Source organism: Salarias fasciatus, chromosome 15 (assembly GCF_902148845.1).
Source record: "Salarias fasciatus chromosome 15, fSalaFa1.1, whole genome shotgun sequence".
Classification (NCBI taxonomy): Eukaryota; Metazoa; Chordata; class Actinopteri; order Blenniiformes; family Blenniidae; genus Salarias; species Salarias fasciatus.
Window position 1 is genome coordinate 1969439 of NC_043759.1, and position 15298 is coordinate 1984736.

Genomic DNA, 15298 nt, shown 5'->3' on the forward strand with positions numbered 1-15298 from the left:
GAGAAGAGCAGCTTTCATGCAGCTGTGTGACGTCCTGCAGCCCAGGTTGAAACTCCATGATACACACCATCAATCAATCAATCAATTTATTTTTGTATAGCCCAGTATCACAACAACAGTTGCCTCAGAGGGCTTCAACATGTTACATTGATTGGTAAAAATAAAAACAGTGAAAACAGTGACAATCAATCAATCAATCTTTTTATTTCGAACTCGGTTTTCAATTGAAAATTCCACAAGAAACAAGTCAACTTAAAGTACAATTTTGCATACAAAACAACAATAATAGTAATAATAATAATAATTTAAAAAAGAAAAAAAAAACGTAGTACATATGTCCACAGTAGTGTCGATACCATCGATGCTCCTGTTGAGCTACATGTGGCTGTATGTCTGAGGAGGCTATCAACTAATTTAGAACTGAGCTCCATCTCTCTCCTGTTTGGTGTTGGCAAGTCCGCTGCGTACACAGGAGGCTGGAACAGATATCTGCCAAGTCATGCAACAATATCAAATTAAGGCTGATCGTCCGGAGCTTCTGGGGAAACTGATGGGACCCGTATTGGCATCTTGGCTCCCACTGAAGATGCTGCTGATTATTACAACAGGAAAGGCTTGTACTCAGTCCACTTGCAGGTTGAGGCAGACCACAATCTGAAATTGCCTTTTATCCTCGAGCCCAGAATGGCACATCGCTCCCACACTGGACTGAGATGTTTAAAGACTTCACTACTGCTCCTTGCTGACACTGTTTACCCACTGATGATGGCTGAAGAAGCCATCCATTCCCAGAGGGCAGAAGTCCAACAGAAGCTCAGACCAGCCTTCACCAGGATGGCTGTGGAGAGAGCATTTGGCTGTCTGGAGGGGAAGATGACGATGCCTCCTGAAAAGATGTGATGCGCTTGCTTCCCTGGTCAGACACATCATTGCAGGATGTTGTGTCCGACACAACTTCTGTGAAATCAACACTGAAGTTTGGGAAGAGCAGGACACTGGCTGTGGCTGTTCCAGAGCATCCCCATCCCCGACAACGGGGGCAACATCAGACATGCTCTAAAGTATGTGCTGACTTTATAGAACGTGACTTGAGGTCTCAGAATGAAAGTGTTCCATCTCTAATAAGCAGTCCGGACTTGTATCTGCAGTTCTCCTCTTTGATTGTGACGTCAGCACCTACATACATCTATCACTTTATCACTAAAATCTTTAAATGTTTTCCACTTTTTCGCACAGAGGATTTACTGCCATCCTGGGAATTGTGGGATTTGTGCATCAGGATTCTCTGACTTCTGGGGTCTCATGGCTGCAGTCTGATCAGTCTGATCATGGCTGCCGGTGTGCTGTGTGGGGGCCCGGCGAATGTGGAGCCAGCAGGATGTCTGACATGTTGCAGGCCGGCCACTGTTGCGGTGAGACTTGAATTTGCTGCTCCTCTGCCTCCCATTGCTACTTCATATACTGATGAAACACCGCGTTCCCCTCTCCCAACTGTCTTGGTTCAGCAGCCACAGGTGAGCTGGAGTGAGGGGTAGGTGAGGTAGTTTTGAAAGAATTGTGCTTTATCTAAAAAAAAACCACACACACACAAAAAAAAACACTCAAACTGATGAAGTTGTAGAACAGTTTCAATTGTTTCTGAGCTCAAGGCTTTTTCATTGTCTCCTACATTCTGGAGGACGGCGTGACGTCGGAGGTGCGTCACTTCCTTGACGACCAAATGAAGCCATCTTTCCAAAGGTTAAAAAAAACTCATATTGAGGTGTGACACCACCACTGCTACACCACTTCGGTGTCCAATAAGGTAACTTAATAAACGCTGACTTATTACCTTGTATTGTGTAATGTCTCAACAGTATTTGAAAAATGTACCAGCTTAAAGCGATACTTCAAAATTTTGGCAAATTGGCCCATTTAGCGCAATTCCTTCGTCATTTCGAACAGCATACTTACTTTTTTTGTGAGGGCGAGCTGTTGTTTATTCAGAGGTGAGTCGGGGAAGGAGGCTCGTTGTCAGGCTTTCTGCTGAACTCGGTGATGGAACCTTTATGAGATTCCGGTGTGTTAAACCAGGGAAACCTGGAAAACATTCAGGTCTGCGGCCCTTGAGGACTGGATTTGGAGACCCCTGCAATAGAGGTTTGGAGCCTACAGGGAACAGACACTTCAAATCCCTTCTCATGTCTTGCTCTGGAGTACCTTGAATACTCTTGAATAACTCAAGTATTTACAGTATTTCAGGTCAAACCCTGATCTGACACATGGAAAAAGCCCATTTAGGCAACAGTGGTTCGGCTCTGAACTCCTCCATCGGCGATCTAAATAGTTAATCTAGCTTCAACAGATTCAGATACGGAGTGAGCAAACAGTGTTGAGAAGGTGTGCAGTCCACTGAGGTCTGTAGGGCTGAGCCTTCAGGAGGTTCCTACCAGACCAGTGTGGCTGGAGCAGGTACAAAGTGGTGGATCTTCGGCTCCTGGCCTTCATTCAGGTCTCGCCATCAGGAATAGGATCTGGTTGCAGGACAGCGGGCTGCACAGACCTAACATTTCCACTTAGAAAGTTCAGTCAGCATTAAGATAACAGCTAGAAGACAAATGGCATCAAAATATATTTACACCATGTTAGCATTAGCATGTCAGTACATTATGGGACATCACAAGTCACACTCGTATCCTCAAAGAAGATCACTGGGCATCACAGCATCAGTCTTCCTCGTGTTAGCATGATAGCCAACAATAATTAGCAGATGATTCCTGATTCAGACTCGGCCGTTCAGTAGAATCATCCAGGTAACAGCACAGGACAGCAGGAACTCCACAAATCAGTCTGGATTTGAATTCACAAAACTTCCTCTGAACCAGTGAAGAACAGGAAGAAACCAGCTGTTTGGGAGACAAACCTGCTGCTGCTGCTGCTGCTGTCTTCTCTCCCACAGCTGAGGAGAATGAAGCCCAGGCAGCTCTCAGAGTGTCTTGATTGGTCTCCGGTCACATGATCATGTCATGTGACATGGTGCGTTTGAGGGCCGACTAAAAGTAGGAAACACTGGGGAATTTAACCCCGGTTACCGATACGCAGACAGACGCGATGCTTTTGTTGAGAAATATGAGTTATTAAATGAGCATCAGCATGGCTTCAGGAGCAATCCATCCACATGATGGCAGTGATGGAATCTGAAGAAAATACAGCAGAAGCAACTGGTGAAAAGTAGCATGTTGTGGGTGTGTTTATTGATTCACATGAGGCATTTAGTATGATTGATCACTCATTACTCCTGCAGCAATGTGACAAACATGGCACATGAGGTGCTGCACTTCATTGGTTAAAAGGTTATTTAGATACTCGCAATAAAGCAGCACAGTCTGATCCTGGCTGCTGGGGGGGATGTTGACCCGAGTTGGACGTGGCTGATGCGTTCTTGACTCTCACCGCCTCTTAGATTCAACTCTTATGGCGGCACGGGGCTCAAACGATGGCAACATGCCAGCTGTTTGCAGCAAAGCGTGACTTATTTGAGTCCTGTGAAGATACAGCAGAATGATCTCCCATTGAGCCAAACGGATTCCAGTTAGACGCCAAAGACAGTGGCCTGACGGCTGTCTGACAGCTCCACCGCTGCACAGCATCTCCAGTGTGTCCACAACATCACAGCGTCTCCACAGCATTCAAAAACCTGTTTGCCCTTCTGGAGTCACATCCGCCCTCCTATTGCAACAGGTGATCTCCCCTTGCATAACCTCAGCGCCACCTCTCGGTCATGTGAACCCATTTTCCCATATTTGGCTCCTAAAGTTTCATTCTGTACAAATGAATAACATCAAATCACATCTGAGGAGGGCAACCTGTGGAGTACCACAGGGTTCAGTTTTGGGACCTCAGTTATTTATGCTTTATTTAAATAATATCTACACAGTTTCTAATGTTTTAAAGTTTGTAATGTTTACAAATGACACAAATTTATTTTGTTCAGGGGATCACGTTAAACAATTACTAAAAACAATAGAAGGAGAACTGATCATTTTAAAAATATGGTTTGACTTCAAAAAAATTGTCCCCAAATGAAAATAAAACTAATTTTATGCTGTTTGGTGGTATGAGGGCCAGCTGTGTTAGAAAATTAAATCTAAATGGTATTGCAATTGAAAGAGTCAGTGAAACCAATTTCCATGACCTGCATTGGAAGACACATGTAGAATACACCAATGTAAATTATCTAAATCCATGGCAGTTCTTTAGAAATTCAAGGATTTGCTCCGTAAAAACCGTCTGCATGCTGGACTCTTTTCTTGTGCTGCCCTACATGTCACACTGGGCTGAAGTTTGGGGAAATGCTTATGAAAAAATCTTCGGACACAATTTTTAAAATACAGAAAAAATCTTTCAGAATAACGAATAGAGTTGAATATTGAGAAGTCACCAATCAGTTATCTATAGGGTCTATCACTTCAAAATTCCTTGATATTGTACATCTAAAGAGGTTTTGTGTGTGTGTGTGTGTGTGTGTGTGTGTGTGTGTGTGTGTGTGTGTGTGTGTGTGTGTGTGTGTGTGTGTGTGTGTGTGTGTGTGTGTGCGTGTGTTGGGAAACAAAGCCTTCATGTTTGCACTCAGACATTTTTCAAATTAAGAGCAGGAAACTATAATTTTAGAGGTTTATATTTGTTTGAAACATGTGAAATGAGGACCAGTATAAAACATAGATGTGTTTCAGTTTTGGGCATCAAACTGTGGAAACGACTCACTGATGATTTGAAGCTCAGCAGTTCTCTGGTGATGTTCAAGAAAACTTTAAAATGTTAAATAGTCCATGCTTATAATGCCAGTTGAAAAACTGTAACACAAAGAGGAATTCTGAGTTGGAGTATAATGTAGTATTACTAGTTTTCTTTTTACCGTTGATGTCCTCGGTCGTTCACTGGGTTTGTACAGGATAGCCTGGTGCTTCAGGATAGCCTTTTCAGTTATTGTGACACTTTTTTTTCAATGATTTTAGATTAAATTTTTTTTGCGTAACCAAAAGAAACCATTTATTCAATAAGAAAAAGGGAACTTGCTGAACAGCAACTTTTCAGAACTTGAGGTATTTTTCTTCATTTGAAACACCAAACAGTTTGTCAGTGTCCGTATCTGGTCTCATCTGAGACAGTCACATATTCAATGCAGTTTATAAAAAAATAAATAAAACAAAAACCATAGACCCACCGCTCCCCCCTGACCTGCCACCTTAAAGTGGTGGGGAGTTTGAGCGCCCGCCTGATCCCAGAAGATATGTTGTCCGGGGCTTTATGCCCCTGGTAGGGTCTCCCATGGCAAACAGGTCCTGGGTGGCGGGTCAGCCTAACAGCAGGTCAGTAAATCCCCGTGAGAAAGGTCAAATCAAGGACCGTGACGTCGCCCGGTATGGCGCTGCTGGGGCGCCACCCTGGAGCCAGGCCTGGGGTTGGGGCTCGCAAGCGAGACGATGTAGGCCCACGGGACGACGTAGGCCCACCATTCGGCGGACCCCACCACCTGCTGAGGGAACCGCAGGGGGCGGGTGCAATGTGGACTGGGTGGCGGTGGATGGCAGGGTGCCCGGCGACCCGGTCCTCAGACACAGAGACTAGCTCTAGGGACAAGGAATGTCACCTCATTGGGGGGGAGGAGCCCGAGCTGGTGAGGGAGGTGGAGAGGTACCGGCTAGATATAGTCGGGCTCACCTCCACACAGCCGGGGCTCTGGAACCCAACCTCTCGAGCCGGGCTGGACTCTCCACTTCTCTGGTGTTTCCCACGGCGAGAGGTGGTGAGCTGGTGTGGGTTTGCTGAAAGCCATCCTGTCAGAACACGACCCGCTGGGACGTGTCCTGACAGGACGAATGTGGAAGACATTTCAGAGCTCCAGAGCCCCGGCCTGTGAGTCTCTGAATGGGAGCTACGACACGGCGCCCGGTTGGGGATCGAGGGGAGAGGGACGTCCTGATGGCACGTTGCCAGCAGACCAGCTGTTACCCCTTTATCCAATGTGTCTAAATGGACTACGTCCAACATCCGGCCCACATGTCTGCATCGCATCCAAACTAGAGGTGGAGACTTTCTGCTCCAGCTGCAGTTTGAGGAATGTCAGACAGAAGAAAGTCAGAGACGACCAAGAGGTGGATTTCAGACAGGAAACAATCTCTGGATTAAGACTGGATGTGGACAGAAAGACCAGAAAGTTCCAGCTGGACCGTCAGAAGTGCTGAAGGAAGGTCCAGAGATGGACAGAGAGAGAGAGAGAGAGGGAGGGGACTCAGTAACTCAGGAGGACACTTTAACCTGAAATGACTCTTTAGTGATGAAGGACTTGATGATTCAGTTCCGTCCCTCCTGCAGCTCCTCCTCCAAACTGTGAAGTGACACTGAAGGAATTTCGGTGCGGAGGACAAACAGGGACGCAGACATGGCAGAACGGCCTCCTCTCAGGTATCTGGTTTTTGTTTTACTGTCTTGTAGAAAAGTGAGAGAGGCGTCTGAGACGCTGCAGCTTCATCTCCTGTCACCGTGTTGAACTGTGTTCACCTCAACTTCCTCTGTGTGTTTTCAGAGACGAGTCAAAGGACGAAGCTCCAGGTGAGAAATCTGTTTCGTTCATACTGAGAACTGGTTCAACGGGGTGTGTGTGTGTGTGTGTCATGGTATGTGGTAATTGTTCAGTGTGTGTTACATGGTGGATTGATGTTGACTTTTCAAATTGCATTGAGTAATTCTCTGCGAACTGTTTTACCTGATCTTTTTAACTGATCGTTTAACTGATCGTTTACAGTTTGACTTAATTTTTCTCTTAAACGTGTTTTATTCATTTTTAGCTTCTTGGAAGAAGTTCTTCATCATCCTGGCAGGAATAACAAACGGAGCTCATCAGTCTGTTGTTAGAACCTTTAAATCTGTGGGTCAAACTGAAGCGAGATCTCCTGAAGACGCTGACTACTGTCTGGTTTTCTGTCCCATCTCTTCTCGGGTTGGAGTGAATGTCCATGAGGCCATGAATCATCTTCTTAGTAAGAAATGTCTCATTTGGCGTTCTTGACCTGTCAGTTCCTCTGACACATTTGTCGATTGGATTTTTCTTTTCTCTGCTTCTTTTTACATAATTTCTATTGCAACAACTTAGAGAAACAGAATCAGATTAACTGGACTTGGTCATGAATCCATCAAAGGAATGTTCCACTGTACACACCTGTCAAGGCAAACCTCATACCTCCTTTGTTGGGGGGGCTTTCACTCTTCTACTGACTGCTTAAACACTGTATTTATAAGCAGATGAAAGAAAACTGAAGCAAAAAAACCAACAAACAACAACAACTGCAACATGATGTATTTTAAACACATTTATTTAAAGGTACATTTAAAAAAAATTCAAATTTACATTAGCACAAGATAGAGTGCTCAAATTGAAAGTACACAATAAAAATAATTCTGAATACAGTTAATGGTTAAAGTTATAGTTAATTGTCAGCTAGATGTATACACCTTTAATTAAAGAGTTTTTAAAAGTCCTGCTGTCTTCGGCCACTGGGTGGAACAGATCGGACGTTCAGTCCGTGTTCAGTCGGTCCTCAGTGGATCCACCACAGCTCACCACTCAGGACTAAGGAACAGGTCCGGAACACTCAGAATGTGTCCTGGTTCATACATAGGCCACCAGCACACACACACACACACACAAAAAAAACCCCTAGTGTGGCACCTGTCATCTTTCCTGCAGGACTTCCTCACCAACCTGCCTCTCTCCCTCACCCCTGGCTCCCCACAAACAAAATTAAAGCTCCTCGCTCTCCGTTCAACCAATCAAAACTATGGCAGACAGAAGCCGGCCCCCCAACCAATCACAAACACACAAACCTGGCCGTGACCTTGACTGACAGCCCGGCATCCAGTTACTGTTCATCTGATTTTAAGTTCTCTCAATATTTGTCATAGCCTGTACCTCTGCGGCCAGATGGGGGCGCTCGGGGCCTGTTCTGTGTTTGCCTGGTCCTCTGTCCTCCTGCCCAGTCACCTGCCTCCTGACCGCCCTAATGTGTGACGCTTGTGTTCCCTGCTACTGAAGCCCTGCTTTCCTTGCTGTTTCTCGTCGGTTCCTTGTGGGTCTGTCCAGGTGTTCTGTTGGTGTGTCCTCGCCTGCGTATCAGCTCAGCTCAGCTCATTCCTGTGTTCCTGCTTTCCTGTTTTTTTTTTTTGTTTTTTTTTAATCGAAGGAGTTTTTGATCCCCCTGGTGGTCTGCGCTTGGGTCCTTCCTTCCCGCACCGTGACAATATATATATTTTTTTGCTGTATAATTTTTTTTCTTTGCTGTACAGAAATGCAATACGCTCGTATTTGCAAAAATTGCATTTTCCCCGTATTAAAATATGGCGAAACCTTATAACTTGACAGGTATGACTGTAGCAGCATTAGCTGAGCTGCTAGCTCTGTGTGGATGAGTCTAATGACTGGTGATCTGGATGCTAGAGGAGAAAGATGCTCAATAATTAGTATGAAAGAGGGAGGAAGCTGCTTTATAACCTGGATGTTACTGGAGGAAGATGCTCTAAAATGTGAACGTGAGAGGAGGAAGATGCTTTATAATCTGCACGTAGGCTCTTCTTGAAGAAACACACTTATGAAGTAATGACAATGAGGTAAACGCCTAACATGCAGATAGCTCTAAAAGAGAGAAGCTAACGTCTTTTGAGTCATGCTAATGCTAATCATTGTGTTTCCAGCTGGTAAAGCAGTCGTTCTGGTGGTGATGCATCACACCTTCAATCCTGAACAAGTGATTCCTCCGAGTCGCAGACTGGTGACAGACCCGAGAGTCCGACTGACTCTGGACTGTCTGTTCCACCAGAACAAGCTGCTCAGCTGTCAACTCAACAAGAACATGGAGAAAAATGTCATGGAGTTCTTCAGAGCCTTCACCTCAAAGGTACCTGTTTAAATTCCAGTTCCGCTCCAGATTATTTCAGTTTTGTTCAGAACACTGAACACACGAAGGTAAGGAACCTCCTGTCCCGGAGGAAACACACAGTTCCAGTGTTCCTCCACACTGAGGCCTGTTGACAGAGATCATCAGATCTGGAGAAATGTTGAACAGCTCTCTGGTCTACCTGATGATGATGATGATGATGATGATGATGAAGATGACTAAAGACTTCAAAGACTTCATGTCAAACTCACCAGGGTGTATCGAGGAGCTTTGCGACTCCACTCTATTGATTTGTACGAATTTGATCCATTTCTGTTTTCTTCTGTTTCCTTTTGGTTTTATTCATTTCGATTCATTTCAATTCTTCACCCTGTTTCCCTGAAGCCACGCCCACTTCCTGGTTTATCAGTCACAGTGACGCAGATGGTTGAACTGTTGAGGTTTTGGAAGTTTTGTTCAAATGCTGAGTGGTTTACTGTGATATTGATTGACTTTTTGTTTTTTGTTTTTCTTTTCATTAAACCAAAGACTCATCAGTCTGATCAAGGCGTGGTTGAGGGCTTCAAAAACTCCTTCTTCAACTGGATAACACCAGAGAATTTTAAGGAAATGGTGCATGACGTGGCAGAACTGAAGCAGCAAGTTGATTTTCTTGTCAAAGCCCAGTCCAGTGATGGTCCAGTTCCTGCAGACCGTGAAGGAGAACCTGGATCCATGGATCAGGAGAACGACACTGACAACATGGAGGTAAGAACTCTGCTGTCCAGGAGGAAATACACAGTTCCAGTGTTCCTCCACACGGAGGTCTGTTCATAGAGATCATCACATCTGGAGAAACATCTGTCTGGTCTGTGTGGCGAGGATAGGATGACGGTGGGAGAAGTATTAGTTACGGAGCTCAACAACGCCACCCTGGGCGTTTTTTTTTTTTTTTTTTTGTTTTAATCAATAAAGCCAGGAGGCGTGGTTCTCATCCTAAAAATGTACATTCTTATCCAATAAGTATATATTTAGTGGTACCACACACACAAAAGAGGAAATTTACTCTGGTCTGAAGCCTCGTGGACTTGAGCCAGTGCAGGGTAGGATCCCCTAACAGGACATTTGTGGCAAAGTAACCCCACCACTGCCACGACCAGAGGACTGGACCCAAACGCAGCTGAACACAAGGGTGGAGTTCTGAATTGATTGAAAGTCCTCAGGTGAGAAGTCCAAAGTAGAGTTACAGGCTGCATTAATGACCGGGAGCACAAGAGGAAACAAGCTGAACCAGAACAGAACAAAGAGACAGTCAGCTTGAGCAGGGGGCGGAGACAAGACACGATAGGATTCAAACATGAGATGAGGCAGACAGACATCAGGTGGTGCTGATGGTGCACACAGGGGAAGACATGGACACAGGAGAGGATGGGAGACCCAGCCAGGGGGCGGGACCCAAAGGGTCCTGACAACCACCAGGAACACAGTGGACCGGACAGGAGGATGACACAGCTACCAGACCTCCAGCACCACCAGGCCACCACCTCCAGACCTCCAACACACTCAGACCTCCACCACCGCCACCAGACCTCCATCAGAGCCACCACCATTTAAATTCTTCACTCTGTTGTTTCCTTGAAGCCACGCCCACTTCCTGGTTGTCAGTCTCAGCTGACATTTTGTTTTGTTCCAATAGTTCCTGGTTTGCTTTGGTATTGATTTACTTTCTGCTTTGTTTCACTTCAAGCTGCAGACGCCTCAACAGGATGGTCTGAAGAGGTTACGGGAGGAAATTGAAAATTTCTCCTGCAGTTGGCAAATTCCAAAAAGAATGAAGAAATTAGAGAATGACGTGGCAGAGTTGAAGCAGGAAGTTGATCCTCTTGTCAAAGCCAAGTCCAATGAAGTTCCAGCTGCTCCAGATGTCAGAGGAGAACCTGGATCCACGGATCAGGAGAACACTGACAGCATGGAGGTGAGGAACCTTCTGTCCAGGAGGAACTTCAGGGTTCCAGTGTTCCTCCACACTGAGGTCTGTTAATAGCTGCTGATGTTGACAGATGTTCTCTGGTCTGGTCGCATCCAGGAGCTTTTAGAAAGTTCCTGCAGCTTCAGACCTGATATCCAATAATCGATACTGATAATGGTGTTGATGCATCTCTTTCTAATTTATTTATTTTTCCTATTTCACTCTGAATTTTAAATTCTAGTTTTCTGTTTTACACTTTCTCACCACTGTTGTCTTTTGATTTATTTTTATTGATTACATTTTGTTATTTTTCATGTAATTTTCTTCTGTCACCTCACATATTTTATTCCTGCTTCTGTTCTGTTTTCCATCATCTTGTTTTCTGTGATTATTTCCATTTCATACATCTGCCATTCATTTTCAGTTAAATTGTTGTACTTTCATTTTTTTAGTAATTTTCAGCTTTTCTGTTTTATTCCAATAACTTATCATTTTTAATCATTGATATTCTTCCTCCTGGAGCCACGCCCACTTCCAGTCAGTGACAGATGGTTCAGCTGTTGAATTTTATTGATGTATTTATACTTTTTTTTTTTTTTTTTAACTTTGGTTCTTATCTTTTTTCCCCTCCTCCAGACATCTCCACCAGCTGGTCCAAGTGGGTCGCAGGACATTTCACTGCAGAAGATCCTCCAGGGCCTGCTGGGGGAAATGGAAGCTCTGAAAAATCAAACTGCTAAAGAAAAGCATCATCTGAAAAATCAAATGGAAGCTCTGAAAAATCAAAACACTGAATTACAGAAAGAAGTGGCAAAGCTGAAGCAACAAGTTGGTTTTCCTGCCAAATCCCAGTCCAGTGATGGTTCAGATCCTGCAGAAAGTGACGGAGCACCTCAACGCCATGTCTGCAGCTGGAACTCAGAACTGCAGCAACATGGAGGTAAGAAACCTTCAGTCCAGGAGGAACCACATGGTTCCACAGTGTTCCAGTGTTCCTCCACACTGAGGTCTGTTCATAGAGATCAAAGTTCTCCAGTCAGGAAGGCAGCAGGCAGGAAGCTGAAAGACTCCAAGATGTTCCTGAAGCAGCTCAGGTAGAACATGCAGACCCCACACAGGTTGGACCTGGCTTTGGTTTGATGAAGTCCTCAGATGTGATGTTGGAGAGTCAGCCAGGACCCGATGCGAGCAGGCAGCCAGAATCCTGATGATTCCTCCTCCGTGCTTCAGTCAGACTTGATGAATCAGGAGTTTTTAGCTAAAAAGTGAAACAGTTGTAGTTTCATGATCAACACTGAGAGTCTGATCCAATCAAGGTTTGTTTGCATGAAAGAGGAAGTGGAGATTCTGCAGACGGGAATGTGGGAGCAGCTCTCCTGAGCTCCACATGTGACGACAGCCAGACGGCGCTGATGTGATGAAGATGGAAGCTGAGCTGTGAGTTCCAGAGTTTCAGAAGCCTCTGAGCTGCTGCTGCTGGTGGTGCAGTCAGCCAGCTGCTCCATCATCTGCTGTCGCTCCGTCAGGATGGGACTGAGTCCTGAGCCGGGCTGCTGAGCTCCAGTGGAGCAGGACCAGCTCACTTCTCTGGCTGGGCTCTCCTGGTCCTGCTGTAGTCCTGGACCTGGTCCTGAAGGGCCACAGTCCTCCATGTTGTCAGTGTTCTCCTGCTCCAACACACCTGAATTAAATGAATCTATCATCATAAAGTCCATCAGTAGAACCAGCTGTTGGAACCAGGACTCATTGAGGGCTCCACCTAGTGGAGCAACATGAAAACTACATGGTTCTCAGAGTTTCTGCTGTTTCTGCGTAAACTGACATTTTTTAAAAGTTGATGTTTGAATGTAGAAAGTTTCTTTGCTCAAATCCAGCTGGTTTTGAGTCATATCAGTTAAATCTATAAAGAACTCCTCGTCTTCTTTTTCTTTTTGTCTCCAGATTCTCTGAGCTGAAGTAAAAATGGAATCTGAACCTTTTCAGCTCCACTGAAACACAGATGATCATCCTGTGAGACCAAAGCTGGAAGAATCCCAACATGTGGATCATGTGGATGTGAAGGGATCAAACTGAAGGGTGGAGCTGCTGGAGGGACTGAGTGATGGAGCTGAGGCTGATGTTGATCTTTGGGTCTTAAATCTGGTCTTTGGGAGTCGAACTCTTGAAGTCATGCTTGAAAATTTAATGCAGTTTATTTCCAATTCTGTTTCTTCACTGCAACAGCTGCTAGCATCAGTCTACCTACGAATGGTCAAAGGTTTTGTTTCTTAATAAATTCTCAAGGTGACAGGTTGTTGTCTGGATTTAGTTAAAGGAATACTCCACCCAAAAAACGATTTGGCCTCATTTTCTACTCACCCTCATGCTGAGAAACACTCTGGAGCACTTTTTTGATGTTTCAAATGCAGTTGGAGATGTTTGGGGACTTTCGTAGTCAACAAACAGGGACCGACTGAGCCCGGCAGAAAAAATGGTCCATAAAGTCCACAAAACGTTCCCATTTTCCTTCATACTGCTCGTCCGCTGTAATCCAAGTGTCCAGAGCGGTAACGTACAAAATTAATTCTTAACGAGGTAATTTAGTATATTTTAAGAACCCAAACAGTGCGCTCTCTACTGCTCCAATGCACGTCTGCGCGCGCACCCTGAACTACGTTAGCCGCGGCAGACCAAGCCAGACGCTTGCCGCTTTCAGCGACTGCTTTTCTAAATTGCAAGCGTAGAAGAAGAAGTTCCACTGTTTATATTCTGCTGTGAGTGACCGAGCTGTGGACAATCACAAAAGTGATTGGCTTCTGTTTTAAAGCTTTGAATTCGGTGTCCTGCTGAAAGGGCACAAGCGTGTTGCTTGGTCTGCCGCGGCTTCCGTAGTTCAGGGTGCGCGTGCAGACATGCAATGGAGCTGTATGAGAGCGCACTGTTTGGGCTCTTAAAATGTACTAAATTACCTCGTTAAGAATTAATTATGGACGTTACGCGCTCAGGACACTTGGATTACAGCGGACGAGCAGTATGAAGGAAAATGGGAACGTTTTGTGGACTTTATGGACCGTTTTTTCTGTCGGGCTCTGTCGGTCCCTGTTTGTTGACTACGAAAGTCCCCAAACATCTCCAGCTGCATTTGAAACATCAAAAAAGTGCTCCAGAGTGTTTCTCAGCATGAGGGTGAGTAGAAAATGAGGCCAAATCGTTTTTTGGGTGGAGTATTCCTTTAATGTAACTTCAATGGTTCAATCACTTCCCTCAAATGGAGAACCCACAACCAGATTCACACTGATTCACACAAGAATGAAATCATCAGATGTGGTGAAGCCAGATGAGTCCATGTGTCAACGACCGAGGTGAACCCAAACACAGGCCCTGTTCATACCTGGTAGTGTTTCAGGTGATACGAGCACAGTTGGGGGCCAAGACATGAAAAGAAATACAAAATGAACTCCAATACTAAAAGATATTAACATAGTACTGCCTGTGCTTCATTTTCTGTAAATAATTTGCAATGAAAGAGCAGAAAACAGCTTGGTGGGCGAGAGAGGAGGGCTTTAGGAGTGATTCCACCAAACACTGATTAACAACATAAATCAATGATATAAAATTTAATCAAGCAGCGCCGATTAAAGGCTGCCGCTCGGCAAGAAGTTTATACCGTCTGACGCTGTCTGGTTTATGAACACACTGCTGGTTAACACTGAGAATATGGACTGAAACTGAAGAATGATGAAGCTCTGCTCCAACAGAGTCCACCTTCCTCCCCACCTCAGAAACTCTCCACCACTGAACGCAATGACAGGCTCATCTCCGGGTTTTGTTCGGTGCTTGGAGATGACAGAATCATTAGATTCAGCTGTGTTGAAGCAGAGAGAGAACTAAACATGCTGGATAGGGGCTCTGCAGGAAGAGGACTGGGCACCCCTGGTCTACTGCGTCACAAAAAAAAAGAGAGAGAAGATAGGCTGAATGATGAAATACCTGACAATGGCAGCCTGGAGTTCATGTTGCTGCTGTCTTTAATCTCCAACTTGCATCGCAAACTGTCTTTCAGACACAACTGTTCTGTTGAGACTGTCCTCCCCTAGAAAACGACGACAGCGGTCGTTAATTCATGCCTCAAATTACGACCATATAAATAATGTCACGGACACCGCGGACTGACAAATTTTCTTTTTTTTTCTTTAAGCGGTGCAAGCCCTTAACAGACTTTTATCAATAGGAAAGTGACCTTAGAAAATAAATAAATAAATAAATAAATAAATAAATAAATAAATAAATAAAATGGGGGTAACTATTTTTATTTACTAAACTATCTCTTTTGGACCTGCAAATGACCAAATTGACCTCTTTTCAGGCCTTTCGTGTCACGTGATGAGTCCGGGTGCCTGGCCCGAACCCCTCCCATAATTTCCACGTGAGGGATTTGTCT

At 44.9% G+C, this 15298-nt stretch overlaps 1 protein-coding gene across 12 annotated transcripts in view; it reads left to right on the forward strand.

The window, feature by feature from the left end:
* Positions 1-13165, forward strand: part of LOC115402422 (uncharacterized) — a 654628-nt gene extending 641463 nt beyond the window's left edge. For 11 of the 12 annotated variants that reach the window (XM_030110961.1, XM_030110960.1, XM_030110966.1 and 8 more), the window contains 6 exons: positions 6828-7019; positions 8728-8930; positions 9459-9677; positions 10657-10884; positions 11515-11818; positions 12820-13165. In XM_030110961.1, coding sequence (XP_029966821.1) covers positions 6828-7019; positions 8728-8930; positions 9459-9677; positions 10657-10884; positions 11515-11818; positions 12820-12833 — 1160 coding nt within the window. In that variant the 3' untranslated portion in view covers positions 12834-13165. The remainder of the gene's footprint in view (positions 1-6827; positions 7020-8727; positions 8931-9458; positions 9678-10656; positions 10885-11514; positions 11819-12819) is intronic. The other variant, XM_030110967.1, reaches the window with a different exon arrangement.
* Positions 13166-15298: the final 2133 nt, after the last annotated feature.